Below are 18,868 nucleotides of genomic sequence, written 5' to 3' on the forward strand. Positions count from 1 at the left end.
TCGCATTCCAGGGACCTGCCCGAAACGCTACGCGTACTAGTGGCTGTACAAGAATGTAACAACTCTTGTATATATCTCAAAAAAAAAAAATAATAATAAAAAAATAGTTTTGTAAGAGATTTCGTCCGCCAGAAACGTTTAGTCTCCGGAGTTGTTCGCTGGTAAATATGATATGCTCCCTATGCCTGCAGATAATACTATACGGATACTGTATATGCAACTTGCGTTTTTTTCCAAATACAAGTATCTAAAAACAATGATGAGGAATTGAAGGGGAACAAGTTGCCGAGGATGAGAGTAGGAAGCCTACAGGGGATGTTATAAATAGAATTATAGTTGTGGTCCCTATTCCTGTGGCGAGGACGTCAACAAGAGAGCGAGTCTCGTGTGTGGCTGGAGGGACCTCTTGGTCCCAAGGGAGGGCGCGCACCTTTCTTCATCCTCACCATGTCTCCGTTGTGAACACTATAGCTCAATATATATCTGGTAAGCTGATAGGGTTAGGGTAAACATGCGCTCTAGGTTGGAGCATTATCCAGGCAGAGGTCAGCATGGGGCGTCCGTGCCCCTACGTGCTGACCCCTCATGACGTCCGTGCCCCTACGTGCTGACCCCTCATGACGTCCGTGCCCCTACGTGCTGACCCCTCATGACGTCCGTGCCCCTACGTGCTGACCCCTCATGACGTCCATGACCTCACAAGTTGTCCTTGACCCCACAAGCCGTCCGTGCCCCTACAGGCTGTTCATGACCCCTCAAGCTGTCCATGACCTCACAAGTTGTCCGTGACCCCACAAACCGTCCATGACCCCATAATTGACCATGACCCAATAACTGTCCATGACCCCATAAGCTGTCCATGACCCCACAAGCCAATGGCTATGAACTTATTATGTCTCATTCCCCCTGCCACATTTTTTCAACCATATTCTAGCCTGTGGCTCCTGTACAGCCACATTCTTCCCTATGGACTCCTACAACAACACTTTTAGGGGGAGGGAGGTGGGTTAGATCCTGACTCCATTATATAGCTGTGTGTGGGTGAGTATGGGGTGCATAATAAATTGACTAAAAAAAAAAAAAAATTGAAAGGTACTAGACATTCTCCTACCATGGTCCCTTTATTTCACTCTTGTACACCCTTCTTGTTAATAACCAACTTTACTGATCTGATAATGCTAAAAAGCATAATTCATCTCGAAATTACCAAAAATCACATTTTTTTTTCCATTTTATTTTGGAGCACACTGCATGAATAGTTTATCAGGGGACCAGCCAAAATATCAGTTGATCCAACCAGAGCTCCCACTCTTCACCTATATACCACTAAAAATAATAGTTGTTCTGCTGTTTTCACCAGTTTTGGAACTTCCCAGAAAAATTTTTAAGTTATGTTTATTTTCTTTTTACTGTGATTTAGACCAATCATGTGTGCATATTTCCATAAATTTTATTTTTACTTATGTTGAAAAATATAGAGTAAAAAATTTTTTTTTTGATATTCATTAGAACCATGCATTGAATCATAGAAAGAAAATATTTTATAATATTTTGTTTTACTGTATTTTGTTTTAAAGTATATTAAACAAAATTATTTTTGTTTTGTTTTATGCATTGGTGCAGACACTATAGTTTTTAAGAGCCGAGATCTTGAGACAGGCAATGTTACCCTATTTCACATATGTATATTACTTCATATACAAATTAAAAAAATTTCCTTTTTCTTTCAGAAAATGGCAGGTTTCCAAGAACCACCTGCTAAAAAGCCAAAAATTGAAGGAAATTTTAGACTAAATTCAAAGTCTCCCCACATATCCGTGCAGCAGAGTCCAGTCAGAAATGTGAATGGACATTTTGGCAATAAACAACATAGTGGTAATTTCTCAGTTCCTAGAAACATTAAAAATTCTAATTGGAAACCTCATGGCAATGGAGCTGCTCGGAATATTCGGAATGCTGATCATTTGAAAAATCTCTTGAAACAACGACATGCTCTTCCAATTTTTCCTGCGCGTTCAAGGTTGCTAGAGGAGTTGAAAAAGAGTGATGTTGTTATTGTTATTGGTGAAACAGGGAGTGGGAAGACAACACAGATTCCTCAGTACCTGCATGAAGAAAGATGGGATCGTAGAGGAGCTATTTGTGTCACTCAGCCTCGTAGGGTGGCAGCCATTACCATAGCTAAGAGGGTTGCTGAGGAAATGGATACAAATTTAGGTGGATTGGTTGGGTATTCAGTACGTTTTGAGGAGTCTGCGTCACAGAGTACAAAGCTTAAATACATGACTGATGGTATGTTATTAAGGGAAGCTATTTCTGATCCCCTGCTTAGTAAATACAGTTGGGTTATTTTGGATGAAGCCCATGAACGGACTATCAGTACAGATGTGTTGTTTGGCGTTGTTAAAGATGCTCAGAAGAGTCGGAAAACTGCTACAGGTGATCCACTCAAAGTAATTGTCATGTCAGCCACAATGGATGTTGACCATTTTAGTAATTATTTTAATAAATGCCCTGTATTGTACATAGAAGGTCGGCAACATCCAATAGAGATGTTCTATGCTAGAGAAAAACAGGAAGACTATGTTTTGGCTGCTATGAGTACTGTTTTTCAGATACATAAAGCAGCTCCACCACAGCATGATATTTTAGTATTTTTAACAGGTCAAGAAGAGATTGATTCTGTGACACACACTATTCGCCAAATTGCAAAAGAGAGCAGCTTGGCAGAATATCCCAAATTAAGGGTTTATCCCTTATATGCAGCCTTGCCAGCACATCAGCAACTAGATGTGTTTAGAGCAACAGCACCAGGAGAAAGAAAAGTAATAGTTAGCACAAATATTGCTGAAACATCTATAACAATCCCAGGGATACGCCATGTAGTTGACTCAGGAAGGGCAAAAATTCGCTCCTATATCCCAGGCAGCGGTTTTGATACCTTAAAAGTGAAAAAAATTTCTCAAGCTCAAGCTTGGCAGAGGACAGGCCGAGCTGGCCGAGAGACTGCTGGCTGTTGCTACAGAGCATACACGTTAGAGGAATTTAATGCAATGGCACTGAATCCTGTGCCTGAAATTTTGCGTACAAATTTAGCTAGTGTAATCTTGCAACTTTTAGCTATTGGGATAAAGAACATATTGACTTTTGATTTTATAGATAAGCCAAGTTCAGAGCATGTTCAGCAAGCAGTAGAACACCTGTTATTGCTTGGTGCTGTCAACCTAAAATCTGAAACACTGGAATTAACAGAAATTGGGAAGAAGATGGCACAGTTTCCTCTTGACCCTCGCTATGCCAAAGTTATACTCGGTGGACCAGAGTATGGCTGTACTGATGAGGTTAGTAATTCTGCCATTTTTGAGTGTACATTTGACTTGTGCAAAAGATACTTTGAATGGTAAAGTATTAAATTTAAGCACTACGTTACTTAAAAATAGACGAGGGATTTTTAGAAGTACAGTACATAATATTAGCTCCAACAACTTTGCTGCAGAATAAATAAATTTTTTAATCAGTATTAAAAGTCTCTCATTTTTAATGTAATCTGTTTGATAAATCAACAACCCTATTTCCAAACCATTATTTACTCAGGTCTTTTTTTAATGTAATCTTAGTTTGTATACATTGTTTTGTGTTCTGTTTTGTATTGATGTACAGTATTTATTTGTTTAATAGCATCTCGATTAGCCTAAAATAACAACACATTACAAACCTGTAATTCAACATGCAAGCAAATATCATTATAACATTTTAAATAAATAATACAAGGTGAAACATTAATGCAAGTTTTGTTTATATTTGCACAGTTGTCTACATCCTCGGCTCACAACCATGGGACCCGGGTTCAATCCCTGGACAGACAGAAATGGTTGGATGCTTTCTCTTTCACTGATGTCACTGTTCAGCTTGTAATAAAATAAATGACTGGGAGTTAGGCAACTGTTGTGGGTTGCATTCTGGAGAATGTCACTAGTTGATCTGGGTGAACCTCAGTAAGCCTAAATACTGTACAGGCTTCCTCTCCTCAATAGTGGGAATTCAATAAATAAGGGCTGTTATAATAGGTACCCTGAAATATAGGTAAATTTAAGCAAACCTAAGTTTAATGTATAACTACTGTAATTTTATATTTGTAAAATATCCAGATATAGAATTGCTAATATTTGGCTGGATATTTGAAAATGGTCACATAGTTGCCAGATACCCAGCCCAGCCCAAATCTCAATAGGATCTGATAAAAGATTCAGTCCTGTTTTACTTAGGCAACTTATTTTCTGCCTGTTATTGTATGATATAGTTTATTTTTATATCAATTTTATTTTTTATTTTTTTTACAGGTCCTCACCATTGTGGCACTTTTATCTGGTGAGTCTATATATGTAAATCCCAGTGGAAAAAAGGGCACTGCTGCAAATGTGAGGCGCAAGTTTGCAGCTGTTGAGGGTGACCACATTACCATGCTCAAGATCTACCGAGCATTCAAAGCTGCTAAAGAAAATAAGGTAAGAGGAGAATGGTACTAAGTTTTCATATATACAGTATTGACGTAAACAAAGACGAACTTGATGCATAATCATATACTGTAATGTACTTTTGATATTTATTAATGTCCACATAGCTGTTCGATTTTGGTACTGTGATGCTAGGTATCTTTATTACATAGGACCAGAATTACACTGAAAGTTTTAGGATCAACATTCATATACAAGATGTGGTCATAGAATAGCCATTGAGTGTAGTACTGTATATTATAAGAGAAGATGGAATCTGGTGTATCCTTAGATTATACCAGTTTGGTTAACTGTGGCTAGAATTGAGAGGTTTTCTGCTCTGTCTAGTTTGTTGTTAGAATGAATGCTGTCTTACTAGTATTTTGTCACTCGCCCTTCCTATCGAATCACTAAATTTTAATGTTCTTTGTGCAGAGAACTGCGCTTGTTCCTTTTTAAGTTTCATGTGTGTAGCTCGGGACGCCACCGAAAGAACTACCAGAAAGACTGAACTTTTTTTTTTATTATTATTATTGTTTTCTACTGAACTACCAGGTTTAATATCTTGGTTATTTTTTATCTGCTAGGAAATTTTATATTTCTGCAGTTGCAAGAATGCCTCTACAAAAAAACTTCAAATTTAGTAAACACAGTATTTTTGTTTTAACTAAAACAAATGTTTTAACAATCTTTATGCTCTTGCAGATGTGGTCTCACGAAAATTTCCTGAACTATCGAAACTTGATGTACGCTAGTGAAGTGCGTAAACAGTTAGTTCAGGTATGTCAGAGGTGTGATATACCAGTCGTATCCTGCCAGCAGAACTTGGATTCTGTTCGAAGGTATGTGATCTTATTTATCTGACATAAAAAAATATGAATTTCTAATCCAGTGAAATTTTTACCAGCATGTGATTTCATCTCAAATTAAATTTGTGAAAATAATATTGATAAAATGCATTGTGTTTGCAGACATTTGTTACTGAAAAAAATACTCAAGTGTACAATGCTTTGAGTAAAATTCTCTTGTTACAGGTGCATAGTAGCTGGTCTGTTTACAAATGTTGCAGAGTTACAGTTGGGTGGCAAGTACATAACTTTGGACTCGAAACAAGAAGCCACAATTCATCCAGCTTCTGTCTTATTTGGTGGAAAACCTGCCTATGTATTGTTCACAGAACTTGTACACACAGGCAAAACATACATGCATATAAACTCTGCCATAGATGCTCAGTGGTTGTATGAAGTTGCTCCAGAATACTTCAGAAAGTGCCACATTAAAAATTAAAACGAATATTTATGTACTGTATGTTATTCCTGGACCAAGCCAACAAAAATAACATTTCAGTGAAAACTACGTGATCAAGTGGTATGCCAAAATGTCTATCTTGTGATAATTGGGTATTGTTTGACCCCACAATGTAGTCCTGCTTTCCAAGGTAAACAGAATAATTTAGGCCTATCTTGATAGCATGGTGCAAGTTAAAATGTATATATATACGTATACATTATATTTTTTTATTCGATTTGTAACTCGTAAAATTGTGAAGATGTCAATTTACTAGATAATGTATTACCAAGTAAATTACTTTTGTCAACATTTCCAAACTTTGTTTCCTCTCCTTCCCTTCCATATTTGCTGGTCCAAAGGAGGTAAGTAAAACAAGTAAGTAAAACATTTGGGGTAAGTAAAACAAAATAGAAACACTATAAGCAAGGATACTATACAGCTCTGCAAGCTGTACTCTCAGAAAAGATTATTTATATTTCTCTGTAGCTTCACACTCAACAATCTTATTAATGTGATGTATCAACTGGTGCCATGCAGGCGATTCGAACCAGCAACATGGGTACTAGCACATACCTCATATCACTGAACCATAATTCGCTATAAGTAACATGACCTGGGATTCAACTGACACCACAAGGGGTCTTGAGGCATCGAGCTGATACCAAATGAAGCTTTTACACATTACCCACTTACACTGGTGTGGTATAGAAGTTTTATCCCCATATACTCCCTTCAAATGCACAAGGAAATCACATTAATGTGATGTATCAGTGATAAAATCAATTGGAGCCATGTGGGGGATTTGAACCAGCAACATGGGTATCAATTTATTGCCTCTAGACCCCTGGTGGATCCAGTTGACTTCCAGGTTACATTACTTATTACTTATCGTAGTTCTGTGCTGTATGGCATGCGCTTGGAAGTAGTCATGTTGCTGGTCTCAATCCTTCACATGCCTCCAATTGATTTTCTTATCTTATTATTGTACTATGTACTAAAAAAAATCTAAATAAAGCAGACTGTTTGGCTAACTGGATAGAAAACTATATGGTATCAGCTCTCTTATTGCCTTAGGAGAGCAATACATACTAGTCGATAGCCTAGTCAATGTCACCTCGTGAAACACACAAAGTGTCTTGCTTCACTGAACATTAGAGGCTAAAGCAACATATTGGTGCTTTATAATATTTTAAAACCTATGTTGTGTTATGTATAAGTAAGTAATTATCAATAGAAGGCACCAAACCGGGAAGGCTATGTAGCACCAGTGTTATGTATAAGACTCCTTAACATTGGACAAAAGAACTTAAAGTGAAAGAACCAGTAACGATGACTTTCCACTGAGGTACAACACTCCTCACCATCACCACTAATATAAAATACAAGTGCTCTTAACCTAATGTGATTGGACAAGTCTTTTCAAACCAACAAGACTTGAACATCCTGGACATCACATGTTTATAACCTTTAAGGGCAGTTGTTGGTAACATTCTGTTGACATGGATTCATTTAACATTGTGTGCCATTAACCCCTTTTGTTTGCAGATGTCCAGATATATCATGGGCCATTATGCCTTAACAGGGTTAGTAAAAACAGCCATTCATGACCACGTTAGTATAATGATGATAAAATCTTGTTTTATATAAATTAATGACAATTTATTTACTTGGAGATAAATTATATACATCTACATTAGCAAACTTTACTTACAAGTAACTAGCCAAAGCTGCATTTAATCATAATCATACCACTAATGGGACTTATTTCACAGGTACTGTAGTTCAGAAGCAGTTATCAACAGTTGTGATATGTACAACTATTTTTGAGTTTCATACCTGGATAATAAGAGATTGGCCAGACACCAGCATCAACCCCAAAACAGCTAAGAGTAGTTTGTTTAAAAATTTTATTAAAGCATAAATTTTCCATTATAATATTAAAGCTCATTAGGCTAGTTCGTATGTTAATTCACAAATATCTGGTTTTCTTCTGTCAGTTATAGCTAGTGGGTAACGAATATTTTTGTGACGGAAATGTAATTCTCTATAAAAATGGTCTTTAGTATGTTCTTTGTAGGGTTAATGGTTTCCAAGAAAAAGGATCTGAATGTAATTATCATTAATTTTTAGGTAAATTAGACTTTTAGTACATAAAGTAGTTGTTTATTTGCTTGGTTTGTTTTTAAGTAATATACATATGATTATAGAAAAGTCTGTAATGGCAAGCCGATATTAGTAAAATCATTGAGTGTTTACTATTCTTCAGGACATAACAGCAGTTTGACTATTACTCCTGTATTACAGCAAATAATAATATAGTACTGTACTAGTACGGTACTTGTCTTATAGAACTGCAATTAAAAATATTTGTGTCAAATTTGTGATTCATTTGTGAAGTCTGTCAAATGATAATACAGTATTGAAATTAAAGAAATAGTACTTTGACAATAAGACAAGTGGAAACAATAAAAGAGGTGAGAAATAACTCACCTTGAAGGATTAGTGTGTTTTCCTGCATGTCAGGTGTCAAAAATCATTACTAGGGAACAAAACTGTTGCAGCAGTGAATGTAAGAGGAAAACAATCTTACTTGGGAATCAGTGTTCGAAGATCAAGTGACAATTTGTTTGATTTCAATACAGCTTAATTTGTTGTGGGGATGTTTCAGAAAATTGTTATTAAAAGAGAACAAAAGACCAATTGAGAGATGTGATAGTGCACAAAGTTGAAACTGTACTATTAAAGCAGTGTTCTTGGTACTGAAAGAAAAAAAAAAAAGATTGCTAATGTCAGTGTCACTTCCGAGTCACACTTATACTGTATTTCAATGTGTCCGACTTATTTACAGCAGACGGAAGGCATCACAGAGCGTGTTCAGTAAAATTCTTTAAGCGATCTACAAAGTTATTCAAAGCATCAGTCCCTTGAACCTATAGTGACACAGGAATCATTTTCTCAAGTTGTTTGATAACGCCAACATCAACATTGATACCTGTGCTGGAACCAACACATTTCATTTAATGGGTGAAATTCAGCGTGTTACTCCATCTACTTCAATATTTTCAGCTGGAAAAATTAACAAACTTAAAAATATTCAAAGTGCAAAAGTTGTTGGAGAATTGGTTCTTGTCTGTACAGTACTTCCTTTTCAGGAAACTAAAAAACTCAGGATTAGCTCAAATTCAAATACAATACCTTTATATAACACATTCTTGTTCAAGGCAAGTGGAGCAAGATTACCATCTCCCAAGACTCCAGGCCCTTTTTCTCAGAAACTGTTAACCCTACATAGAACATGCTAAGGACATCTTTGTAGAGAATTAAATTTCCTTTCAAAAATTGTCATCTATTTAGCTAAAACTTACAGAAAATGAGATATTTGACAAAAGCACATTTTGGGTGCCATTTTTCAAGACAGCCAAAACTCACCCCCTCCTGAGGAGAACACAGTGTAGAATAAGGACTCATAATAAAGGAATTAACATTTCCAGTTTTCTGGGAATTTTTTTCTGAATTCAAATGGTAAATGTTAATGAAGTGTCAGTCAGACCTGCTAAGGCAACCTAAATACTATCAAATTATAAATTGTAGCTGTAATGAATTTGTGACTATACAGACAGCTCTTTTTAAGGCAAGCAGAAGGAATGGTGTAAGAGACAGGACAGGACAGAACACTTAAATTATAAGTTCTTAACCAGGTTGGGCCAGACAAACTCTACCAGGCAATTGCCATGTTGATACATCATCCAATCAGTAAGTATTCTATTTTTTAATAGCCATTTTTTAAATAAATGCTGATTTATGCAATTTTTCATTAACTGCAAATAAATTAAGGTAATTATGAGGAAAAAGCAGTAAGTCTTCATGACTATATGGTGCTAGGTAACTAAGTAATTATCAAAAGAAGGCACCAAGCCAGGGAGGCTATAGCACCGTCAAATGTGCCGGTTATTCAAAAGGCACTAAATATCACTAAGGATGCCAATACTAGAACAAAAAATGCAGAAGGCAAACATTATCAACGGTATCAGATTCACCAAGGAATCTATCGAAGGACAGGCGACCGTGAGGAACAGTCGGGGAAACAAGACGCATGCACGTCCTGGAATTCAGGACATTCAACAAGGATATGCACGACTGCAAGAGGGACAATGCAGTTTGGACAATAAGGAGCAGGGCAGCACTCTGTTAAGATTCCGTGAGTTAAGAGGTATTGCCAATACGTAACCTCATCAGAACCATTTCCCACCGCCGGTAAAGGTGGTAGGAGGAAGGCCATGGGGACACGCTACCCTTAATTGCATGCAGCTTGTTACCCATAACAGAAGACCTGCGGTCCTATTGAGGAATGAAAAACTGGGTAGAAGTCGCAATAAGGAACACCTTTGCGGGAAATATCTGCACTTGGGACAAGTGCAGATAGCCTCAGTTGCGGCAGCATCCGCACGCTCATTTAAGGAAATGCCTGGGGAACCCAGCAAAATTGATGCAGTGAGCTGGGGAAGAAAAGCACTCGGTCTTAAAATTACTCGAGGTTCCATACAAGGGGCATAGACACACCTCACTTGTGCACCTGAAGGGACCATGCCCAAATCTCCAACACCTGCTGCAGAGGCGTACATACTCCTGAATGGAGCATCTGGCACCAGCAAGAATGACGGGACCCACTATCAGACATGACCTTCACAATGCGTAGAGGCTAACGACGACCACCACAAGGGGGTCGAGTGAACGCATCAACATGGAAATAGAATGGCCTTGGGCCTCAAAGATATATCTAATATCCTCGTGGAAGTCTTTCAGTTCCCTCCTGTCACAGCATGGTGCAGAAGAACTGTGCCAATGCTGGAATTTTTTTTGAGATCCGAACAGGGGACTCCCAATGCAGGACAACAAAGCCAGGTGATCAGCCGCTTCCTGAGAAGGGGCTGTAACAACACATGTACCAGGACGGGTGGAGGTAAAAGTGACAAATGTATCCAGCGAATCAACAAGGTGTTTATGGAGAATGAGTAGGGTCAATATGACCAAAATAAAAATCTTTAGTCTACATAGCAGGACCAAACAAAGCCTGGAAAGTATTAGATTGGGAAGGAATCGTGCGAGTGTGGAGATGACAGTGCAAAGCCCCCCTGGTAAAAGGTGCAGTTATGATGAGAGATGGAGCCACGCCAGGTGACGAGGTGGTCACCACGGGGCTCAACCCCGCCACAGAGGTGGGAGGGGAGCAGAGTTAGAGCATGTTTATGACCCGATGTAGCAGGGGCTACAGAGCCTGGCCTTCCAGCAGTCCGACTCAAGGGCCTGGTCTCCTACTCCACAAGTGAGATTGAAATTGAAATAAGTTTATTGAGGTACCACAAGTGAGAAGTTAACAGTCAGAAAAAGGCATAAAAACGAAGAGGAAAAAAATCATCCACGAATAAGCCAAGCCATGGAGCCACAATTAGAGGATAGGACACCTGACAAGACGGGGGCCCCTCAGGGGTGCATTGTGGATATACACCCTGCAATCGTCGTCTTTAGAGCCGTCAGTCCGTCGAGATCGGACTTGGCAACGAAGGCAAAGTTTGACAATAGAAGTGTCCCCTCGCTTGACAATGTCAGGTACCATGGTTCTACGGGTGAGTGTGTGCCTCCCCAAACACCCAGCGCCAAAACAGAAGACATCAGAAAGAACATTCAAGAATGGCAGGAAGGCAAAAACCCAAAAGGAGAAGAGGTGGGGAGGAAAAACAAAATAAAGAGGAAAAAGCTAACAGCAAAAATTGAAGAGGACAGCAGCAGGAGCAGAAGGCTTCAAAAAGAGAGAGGATAAGCTGTTCCAAAGAGTATCACATTCCGGCAGCCGCCCACCAAGCCTTCTCACGACGGCAACAGGTTGGAAAAGGAGGGATGGAGGGGGAAGGGAACGACCGAGCCCTGTGTTCAGTGAAAAGTGAAGTCTTTAGTTTTTAGATTTTTTATACCTGTCAAAATTCCTCCATGTATTAAAAAGGCTGAAATCTTCCAAAATATTCACAAAGTTGTATAAAAATTCATGTAAACAGTGCATGTAACTAATGTCAGTTGCGGACCATTATGAAACGGAAGCTTGAGAGATTGGTTGAAGACAACCTTAAATATTTAATGTGTAATGATTTTCTTATACTTTTTCATCTTTTGCTTTTATTTAATATGTAGGGTGGAAAAAAAACTCATTAATAATTACATTTTATTTTATACAACCACAACTAGCCAGTTTAAACTGGAATATACATTACACCTGTACACGATTAGTTAATCCTTCATACCTGTGTTATAACCACCAGTTTCTAGTGCATCTCATGTTGGGTTTGCAAACTGGCAATGTTAACATTTAAATGGGGGAAAAAACTAAGATTATAATATATGTACTGTAACTCAAAAACATGAATGCTGCACCTACAACATCCATGCTCAGTCTCTGATGATTTAATATGACAAAACTTACCATTTGAGAACTTTCAAAGGGAACTAGAAACTAATGCTATTAATAGATGTACAAGTACAGTACTGTAAAAATTTGAAAGTGCACCCAAACGAAAAAAAAAAACACTTTCAGGTAAACTCTTCCAATTTGCCATTAAGAAACCCATACTGTGTGTGATTATATATATATATATATATATATATATATATATATATATATATATATATATATATATATATATATATATATATATATATATATATATATAATATATATATATAATAAATTTATTTTACAGCATGCATGACTTGTAGGTAGTTTTTTATTTTCCTAGAAAATCCCCAATAGAAGTGATTACCACTAAAAATCAATGAGTAGAACTGAATCCAATATTACTGATCACATGCTTGGGCTACCCATGGTAACAAGATATTTACTTTATATTTACATTAAAAAATACCTGTAGGTTTAACTGCAAACTATAAATAATTGGCATTTTGTTCAACTTAATTGCTAGAACAAAAACAAATTAATATTCCATACGTGTATTGTGTACATAATGTTTTGGAAATACATAACTTAATGTCTGCTTACTCACTGCTGTGCTTGGCTTTGTATATACTTATATAAAATATATTAATCTATACTTGCTATATCTATCATATTGTGTTAAAATTCAGATTCTCACAATAAGTCAGCAATTTCATGTTAACTTACAAAACCACATCCGTAATGATACTGTTGGTCCCACATGCTCAAAAAGCAGAAAGCTCACATCCTACTGTTTGAACTAAAGCACCTGACAGATTCCAGTATTATCTTCTTTCTCTACAACTGTTGCCAGAGAGCTTAGCTACTCTTATTCACCCACATCTGCCATCCAGAAATTATGAGAGAGACTGCATACAGAGCAGCTGCAATCCCACAGTTCTTGGCAATCTGTAAACATGAAAAAGAATTTGGTGAAATGCATGGGGGTTTCTGCAAGTTATAATATCAAAGTCACTACAGTATTTTCAAGTCTGCACTAGTATTTTTTTTTTTAAGATTTTATCTAAAATCCTCAAGTTCTTATACTCGAGACTGGATTAGTAACCTCCAAAAACAAATCTTAATATAAAATGCATTTTCACCTTCAGTTCCTAGAGTTAGTTTTAATTTTCCTTAACCAAATATCTAATGGAACATTTAAAAAAAGGAAAATGTTATGAGATGCCAAGGTTAATCAAGTGATATATATGTACACTTATTCAACACTTGTGAAATTCTTTGGGAAATCTAAATGTTATACAGTACAGTATATTATTTCCATAACTATTTACAGTGACTGCTTAAAATTATCTATCACAAACTATAGTGTTTCTTTGAGAACTTTAAGTAAATTGTAAAAATTTAAACAAATATTATAATTTGTCATTGAACCTAATACTGTAATTATATATTTTACTATAATGCCTTATGAAATATCATTAAAAACTATATATACTGTATGGTGATTAATTAATATGGAAATAACACTGACACACAGCAGATGTATACTTATTATATAGTCATACAGTATTTAATGAATGCCAATAAATTTAGAATAGAAATGTGCTATATTTATATAAAATAGAGGAAATTACTGTATTTCGAGGTGATGTGTAATAAATTGATCTTTTGTAATACAGCATACTGTACAGTCCACATGGTGAAGGCTTATACCACTCCTATTGAAATCAAATGCCTTTTCCTTAAACACATTTCTTCTCACTTACATTCCTTTGCATTATTCACAACTGATTATAATCCTGCCAATGGCAAGTTATTATCAAAAGAAAGTGCCAAGCCAGGAAGATCATGTAGCAACATCTGTGTCACTACAGATGGCAAGAGTCAAAAGGCACTAAATATTGCTTAGGATGCCAATACGTGAACAAAAGGACATAAGGAAAGCAATATCAAAAGTATCAGATTTGCGGGATATTAGTAATGCAAGAGACACACTCATCCAGAAAATTGGTACATTCTACAAGGAGCTGTACCACTAAGCGAGACAGTGCAATTCTAACAATAACGAGCAGGCCAGTGTTCCATTAAGTATCCTCGAGTTAAACATGTGTGGCCAATATACAACCTAGTCCAGAGCCATTTTCCACTGTATTACAGTGGTGGGACAATGGCCAAGGGAAGAAGTAACTTCAAGAGCACAATTTGTTTCCTGTAATGCCAGACCAATGCCCTTGCAAATGGTTGTGGATTATGGAATGAATGACTGGGTAGAAATACAAATAAGTACAGTACTCCTTTTTCAGGAAGTGTGAATGGCCTTAGTGGCAGTGTCCACATGTTCATTTAAGGGAACATCAAAATGTCTGGAAACCCAACAAAATTTGAGTCTTCTATCTGTTAGTAATAAGAAATGGCCAGTATTGGATTTTGACCACCATGGGATACAAAAAGTTATACGACCTATGAGCCATAAGGACACAGTGAGGCAATCACAATGACAAGGGAATGTTGGCAATTAGAAAAGCAGCTGATGAAGAGCATACAAAATTGTACATACATGTATAGGTTTGGTCAGGAAAGACAATGGAGTGGTGCCAGCACTGTCAGCAGACAGACCCATATGAGAATAATGCAATGGGGGGTGTGAGGGGGGAAGAAAAGTTTTAAAGTCACAATTGGAAGTCCAAGGGACAGAAATAGTGGTGCATATTTCCTTTCACCTAATGCCTCTGTTCACGTAGTAGTAAACATTTACCCAGTGGTTATTTAATTGTTATGGGATTGCTTCCTGTGGAAGGTTTGTAGTTAAACCTTGGGGTGACCTCAATATAAGCCTAATGTAAACACAACATATACAGAGGCTCCCTGTCCTTAACAAAATTTATTTATTATTATAACAGCATGAGTCTTCATGTGGGTTAAGGCCTTGCAAAACTTTGCAAGTAGTACCCTCCATGGGGGCAAGGTTGGAGTAACAAGAAGGGATATACTGCAACTGTGAATTAAGAGGGAATCTTAAATAAATGAGTCACCTGCACAGAAAAGGGAAGGTGGGGATAAGGACCAAGACCCTCCTGATGGGCAACAGACAAAGTACGGCATTAGCAAGTTAGGATGTTGCAGGGATCGTGCGAGGTGGTAAAGGCAGTAACTATCGCAACAATCCTGTAAGGAGAGAATATTTGCTGCAAAGGCAGAACAAATATAAACCTACAAGTCCACCAAGATATCAGTCATGCTGCAGCATTTGCAAAAGTCAAAATGAGAGGGGGGGGGGGGGGGGGGGGAAGAGGTAGTAATAATATTCCAAGAACCACAGGAAACATGCATTAAACAAACTACATTCAAAAGGTTTGCAGACACTCAGAGGATTGGAGTGAAAATCCTTAGTAGCCCCTCGAGTACCAAGATTCTAAATGGGAGAACAACTACCTGATGGCAGTTGTTCTGCCTCGGTCCTCGAAAATGGTCCACGGGAACCATTTTCTCCTCCCAAACATGGTTATAGATTTTCAGCAAATACCAAAAGGAACATTGAGGAAAATGATCAAGCATCTCATAGTGACTGTCATAGAGCTGCCGAGGGACAGCACGCTGGAGTTCAGAAAGAGAGGAGAGATCTGCGTCTGATGTGTACTACATTTGCTTTTGAACAATAAAACAATGTTCTTGCTGGTATTACACTACAGACACTTCATATATTATTATATATATTTTCATAAACAATTATGAACCATTAAGACCAAGGACAACATTAATGCTGTCCTTGGTAATGACCAAGGACAGCACACACATTACTGCCAGACTATCCCAGAAGACACTGCAATATTGAAGCCAAATGCATATACAGTACTACGCACATCGCTAATTCTAGGCATAATGTTGCTGTTATCAGTATCTGGATAACAACAGTGTGTAATTATATTAATTTTATATAATATGTATGTGGAACATTGTTATATTGTACTTTAATACATTTAAGTGCTGCCAACATAAATTACTTCAAACACAGCATGCATTCTACTTTAAAAAATCACAAATACAAGTCAAATTATAACAAAAATTTGAAATAAAGACTTACCATGACAATATCCAATTGTATGGATGCGAAAGTAATAAGTACATATAGAGTTAATGTAGACCAATTATCCAGCAATCATTTAATACCAATAATTTTAATGCATCAATGTGCTTTGAAAATATTTATAGCATCCATAATACTGTGTTGCTCTGGGAAAATCCATTAATTTGACTACTTGTTTAACTTAACATTTCCAAACTTTATTTATTTTGTTAATATATGTATGCAGTTTGAATTTTTTTATATACAGCATATAATCATAATTAGCATAATGCAGTGTTATGTCTTAACCAAATTTTATGTTCAAGAATACTCAATGGTTTGTATTGGGAGATTTGCCAAGACGAGGATCAGATATACCTCCCCTCAGATATGATTGAAATTAATTTAGTTATGACTATCGAATACCTTCATATGTATAATACTGTACTCGTCGTAAGGCAATACTTACCGTTGCATATGACTCATTTAAAGCGAGAAGATAGTCGAGGGCATTTTTTTCAGGATCATCGTGGACAGGATGCAAAACATCATCTGGAAAACTTAAGTCTTCAATAAAGGCAGGCGATTTAATCCAGAAAAGACTCCCATCAGACCTGGAAATTAACAGAATTTTTAAACATGCAACATAATCCTGTATTTAACATGGCTTTTGTATCCCAAGTGCATGTTACTTTATATTTTAACAGCAATGAATACAGGACAAGACTAGAGATGTAGAACTTTGGTAGAACATTGCCATAATCCTTGTAGCAAACTTTCTGATGTTTTAAATTTTTCAGGAACGTAAAAAAAGGAACCAGGTATCCACACTTCAAACCAGGCATTTGTTGTTCTTTTATGCTTTTGAAATCTATTAAAAGGTGATAAGTTTAAATGATAAAAACTGATTTTGGTTGTTAAATGACCAAATCAGAGTATCCTTTGTGCAGGCCGCAGGTGTGCTTGCAAAGGGCCGCATGTTTGACATGCCTGCTGTAGAGTAACAATATTCATTTACACCTCGCGTGTTTTTTACTATACAGTATTAAATTAAATATTTTCCCTCTCTACCTGAAGTTGATTGTAAATACAAACATTTCGCATACTGTAGTGATCTATTCAAGGATGAAATTTCACAAATACAGTACACCTTAATATTATGGACTGCAGCCTAAGGGATAAGAACTGTATTTTGCAAAACAGAAGTTAATGTACTGCATATATTAATGCAGGCCTTGAAAAAACTGACCAATCTGACCTTTATTTCTTAAATATTTAGTTAAATTCTAATTATTAGAATAAATATGAATTCGGAATACAAGTTATAAACTGACAACTGAACTAGACCAACAACACTCACTACACTATTACAAGCATAAGCACTTACAAGTTGAACTATCCCCCATATGCTGAGCAGGGTGCAGCAGAGAGAGCATTTAGGACCACAAATTTTGACCCTCATCTTGTGTATTGTTCCCTCGCGAGAGCTCCTGTCAACTCGTGATCTTGGTCGGGATTGTTTTGATCTGCGCTCGCCGGCGACGACAAACGTAAAATTATTTTGTAACAAAAATTGTCTTTTAGAAAACACTAAACGTAATAGCCTAGTAAATTAGGATAAATATTAGATTATTAATGTTTACATTCTATTATTTATTCTTTATCTTATGAACTTCTTAATTTAGGCGAAAAAGAGTTAATTCATTTTAACTTGTGTGCGTGTCATATCTGTCAGGATCACCTGACTAGAAAGCAACAGCTGATCTATTATAATTTTCATATAAAGACTTTTTATTTACCTTTACATATACGTATTTTGCAAATTTATAAAACAGAAATGTGTATTATGAAAATACCATTCGGGAAAGTAATATGTAAAGACAATTTAATTTTTTTTATTAACTGGTAAATTGTCCCGCTAAAATTCAATATTGTGCACCCCATACTCATCCTGTGAGTGGTAGTGTATTGTGCACCCCATACCCATCCTTAGAGTGGTAGTGTATTGTGCACCTCATTTATTTATTTATTTATTTATTTATTTATTTATTTATTTATTTATTTATTTATTTATTTATTTATTTATTTATTTATATACAAAAAGGTACATTGGGTTTGTGAGAATACATAGCATGGTATTTACAATCTTGTAAAGCCTTGTACACGCAGCATTTCAGGTAGGTCCTTAATCTAACATAATTTTAAGTAGGTAAATTCCAGCAGAATTAATAAAATGATAACAGATACGTTGCAAGAAAAAAATGAGATGAGAGAGATTAGTAAGCATATTAAAGCTCTGCTGATTGATTGCATTGACAGCTTGATTGGTACTTTAAACAAAGATTAATAGGCACCATACAGCAGATTGATAGCACATATAAGAAGACAGCAATGATCACAATGGTAAAGTTGTTCGGATTGGGTACATAAAGATTGGGAGATTGGGTAGCACTAGATACAGTGCAATTTTAAAGCAACAAGGTAGAAAACTATAAAGATGAAATTAGGTACTTTTTAGTTTTGTTTTTGAATGAAGCAAAAGTTGGACAGCTTTTCAATTCATTAGGGAGTGAGTTCCAT

At 36.6% G+C, this 18,868-nt stretch overlaps 2 protein-coding genes across 2 annotated transcripts; one reads left to right on the forward strand and one right to left on the reverse strand.

The window, feature by feature from the left end:
• Positions 1-347: 347 nt before the first annotated feature.
• Positions 348-6,100, forward strand: LOC123775131 (ATP-dependent RNA helicase DHX33). The gene is made up of 5 exons (XM_045770035.2): positions 348-486; positions 1,731-3,341; positions 4,341-4,505; positions 5,199-5,335; positions 5,528-6,100. The coding sequence occupies exons 2-5, from the start codon at positions 1,734-1,736 to the stop codon at positions 5,778-5,780; spliced, it is 2,163 nt and encodes a 720-aa protein (XP_045625991.1). The 5' UTR covers positions 348-486; positions 1,731-1,733; the 3' UTR covers positions 5,781-6,100.
• Positions 6,101-11,983: 5,883 nt separating this feature from the next.
• On the reverse strand, positions 11,984-17,813 carry RNASEK (Ribonuclease kappa). Its single transcript, XM_069322410.1, has 3 exons — positions 17,623-17,813; positions 16,758-16,902; positions 11,984-13,173 (listed from the first exon to the last, which is right to left on the reverse strand). Exons 1-3 carry the CDS (start codon positions 17,748-17,750, stop codon positions 13,084-13,086), a joined length of 363 nt encoding a protein of 120 aa, XP_069178511.1. The 5' UTR covers positions 17,751-17,813; the 3' UTR covers positions 11,984-13,083.
• Between the last annotated feature and the right edge of the window lie 1,055 nt (positions 17,814-18,868).

This window comes from Procambarus clarkii, chromosome 10 (genome assembly GCF_040958095.1).
Source record: "Procambarus clarkii isolate CNS0578487 chromosome 10, FALCON_Pclarkii_2.0, whole genome shotgun sequence".
Taxonomy (NCBI): domain Eukaryota; kingdom Metazoa; phylum Arthropoda; class Malacostraca; order Decapoda; family Cambaridae; genus Procambarus; species Procambarus clarkii.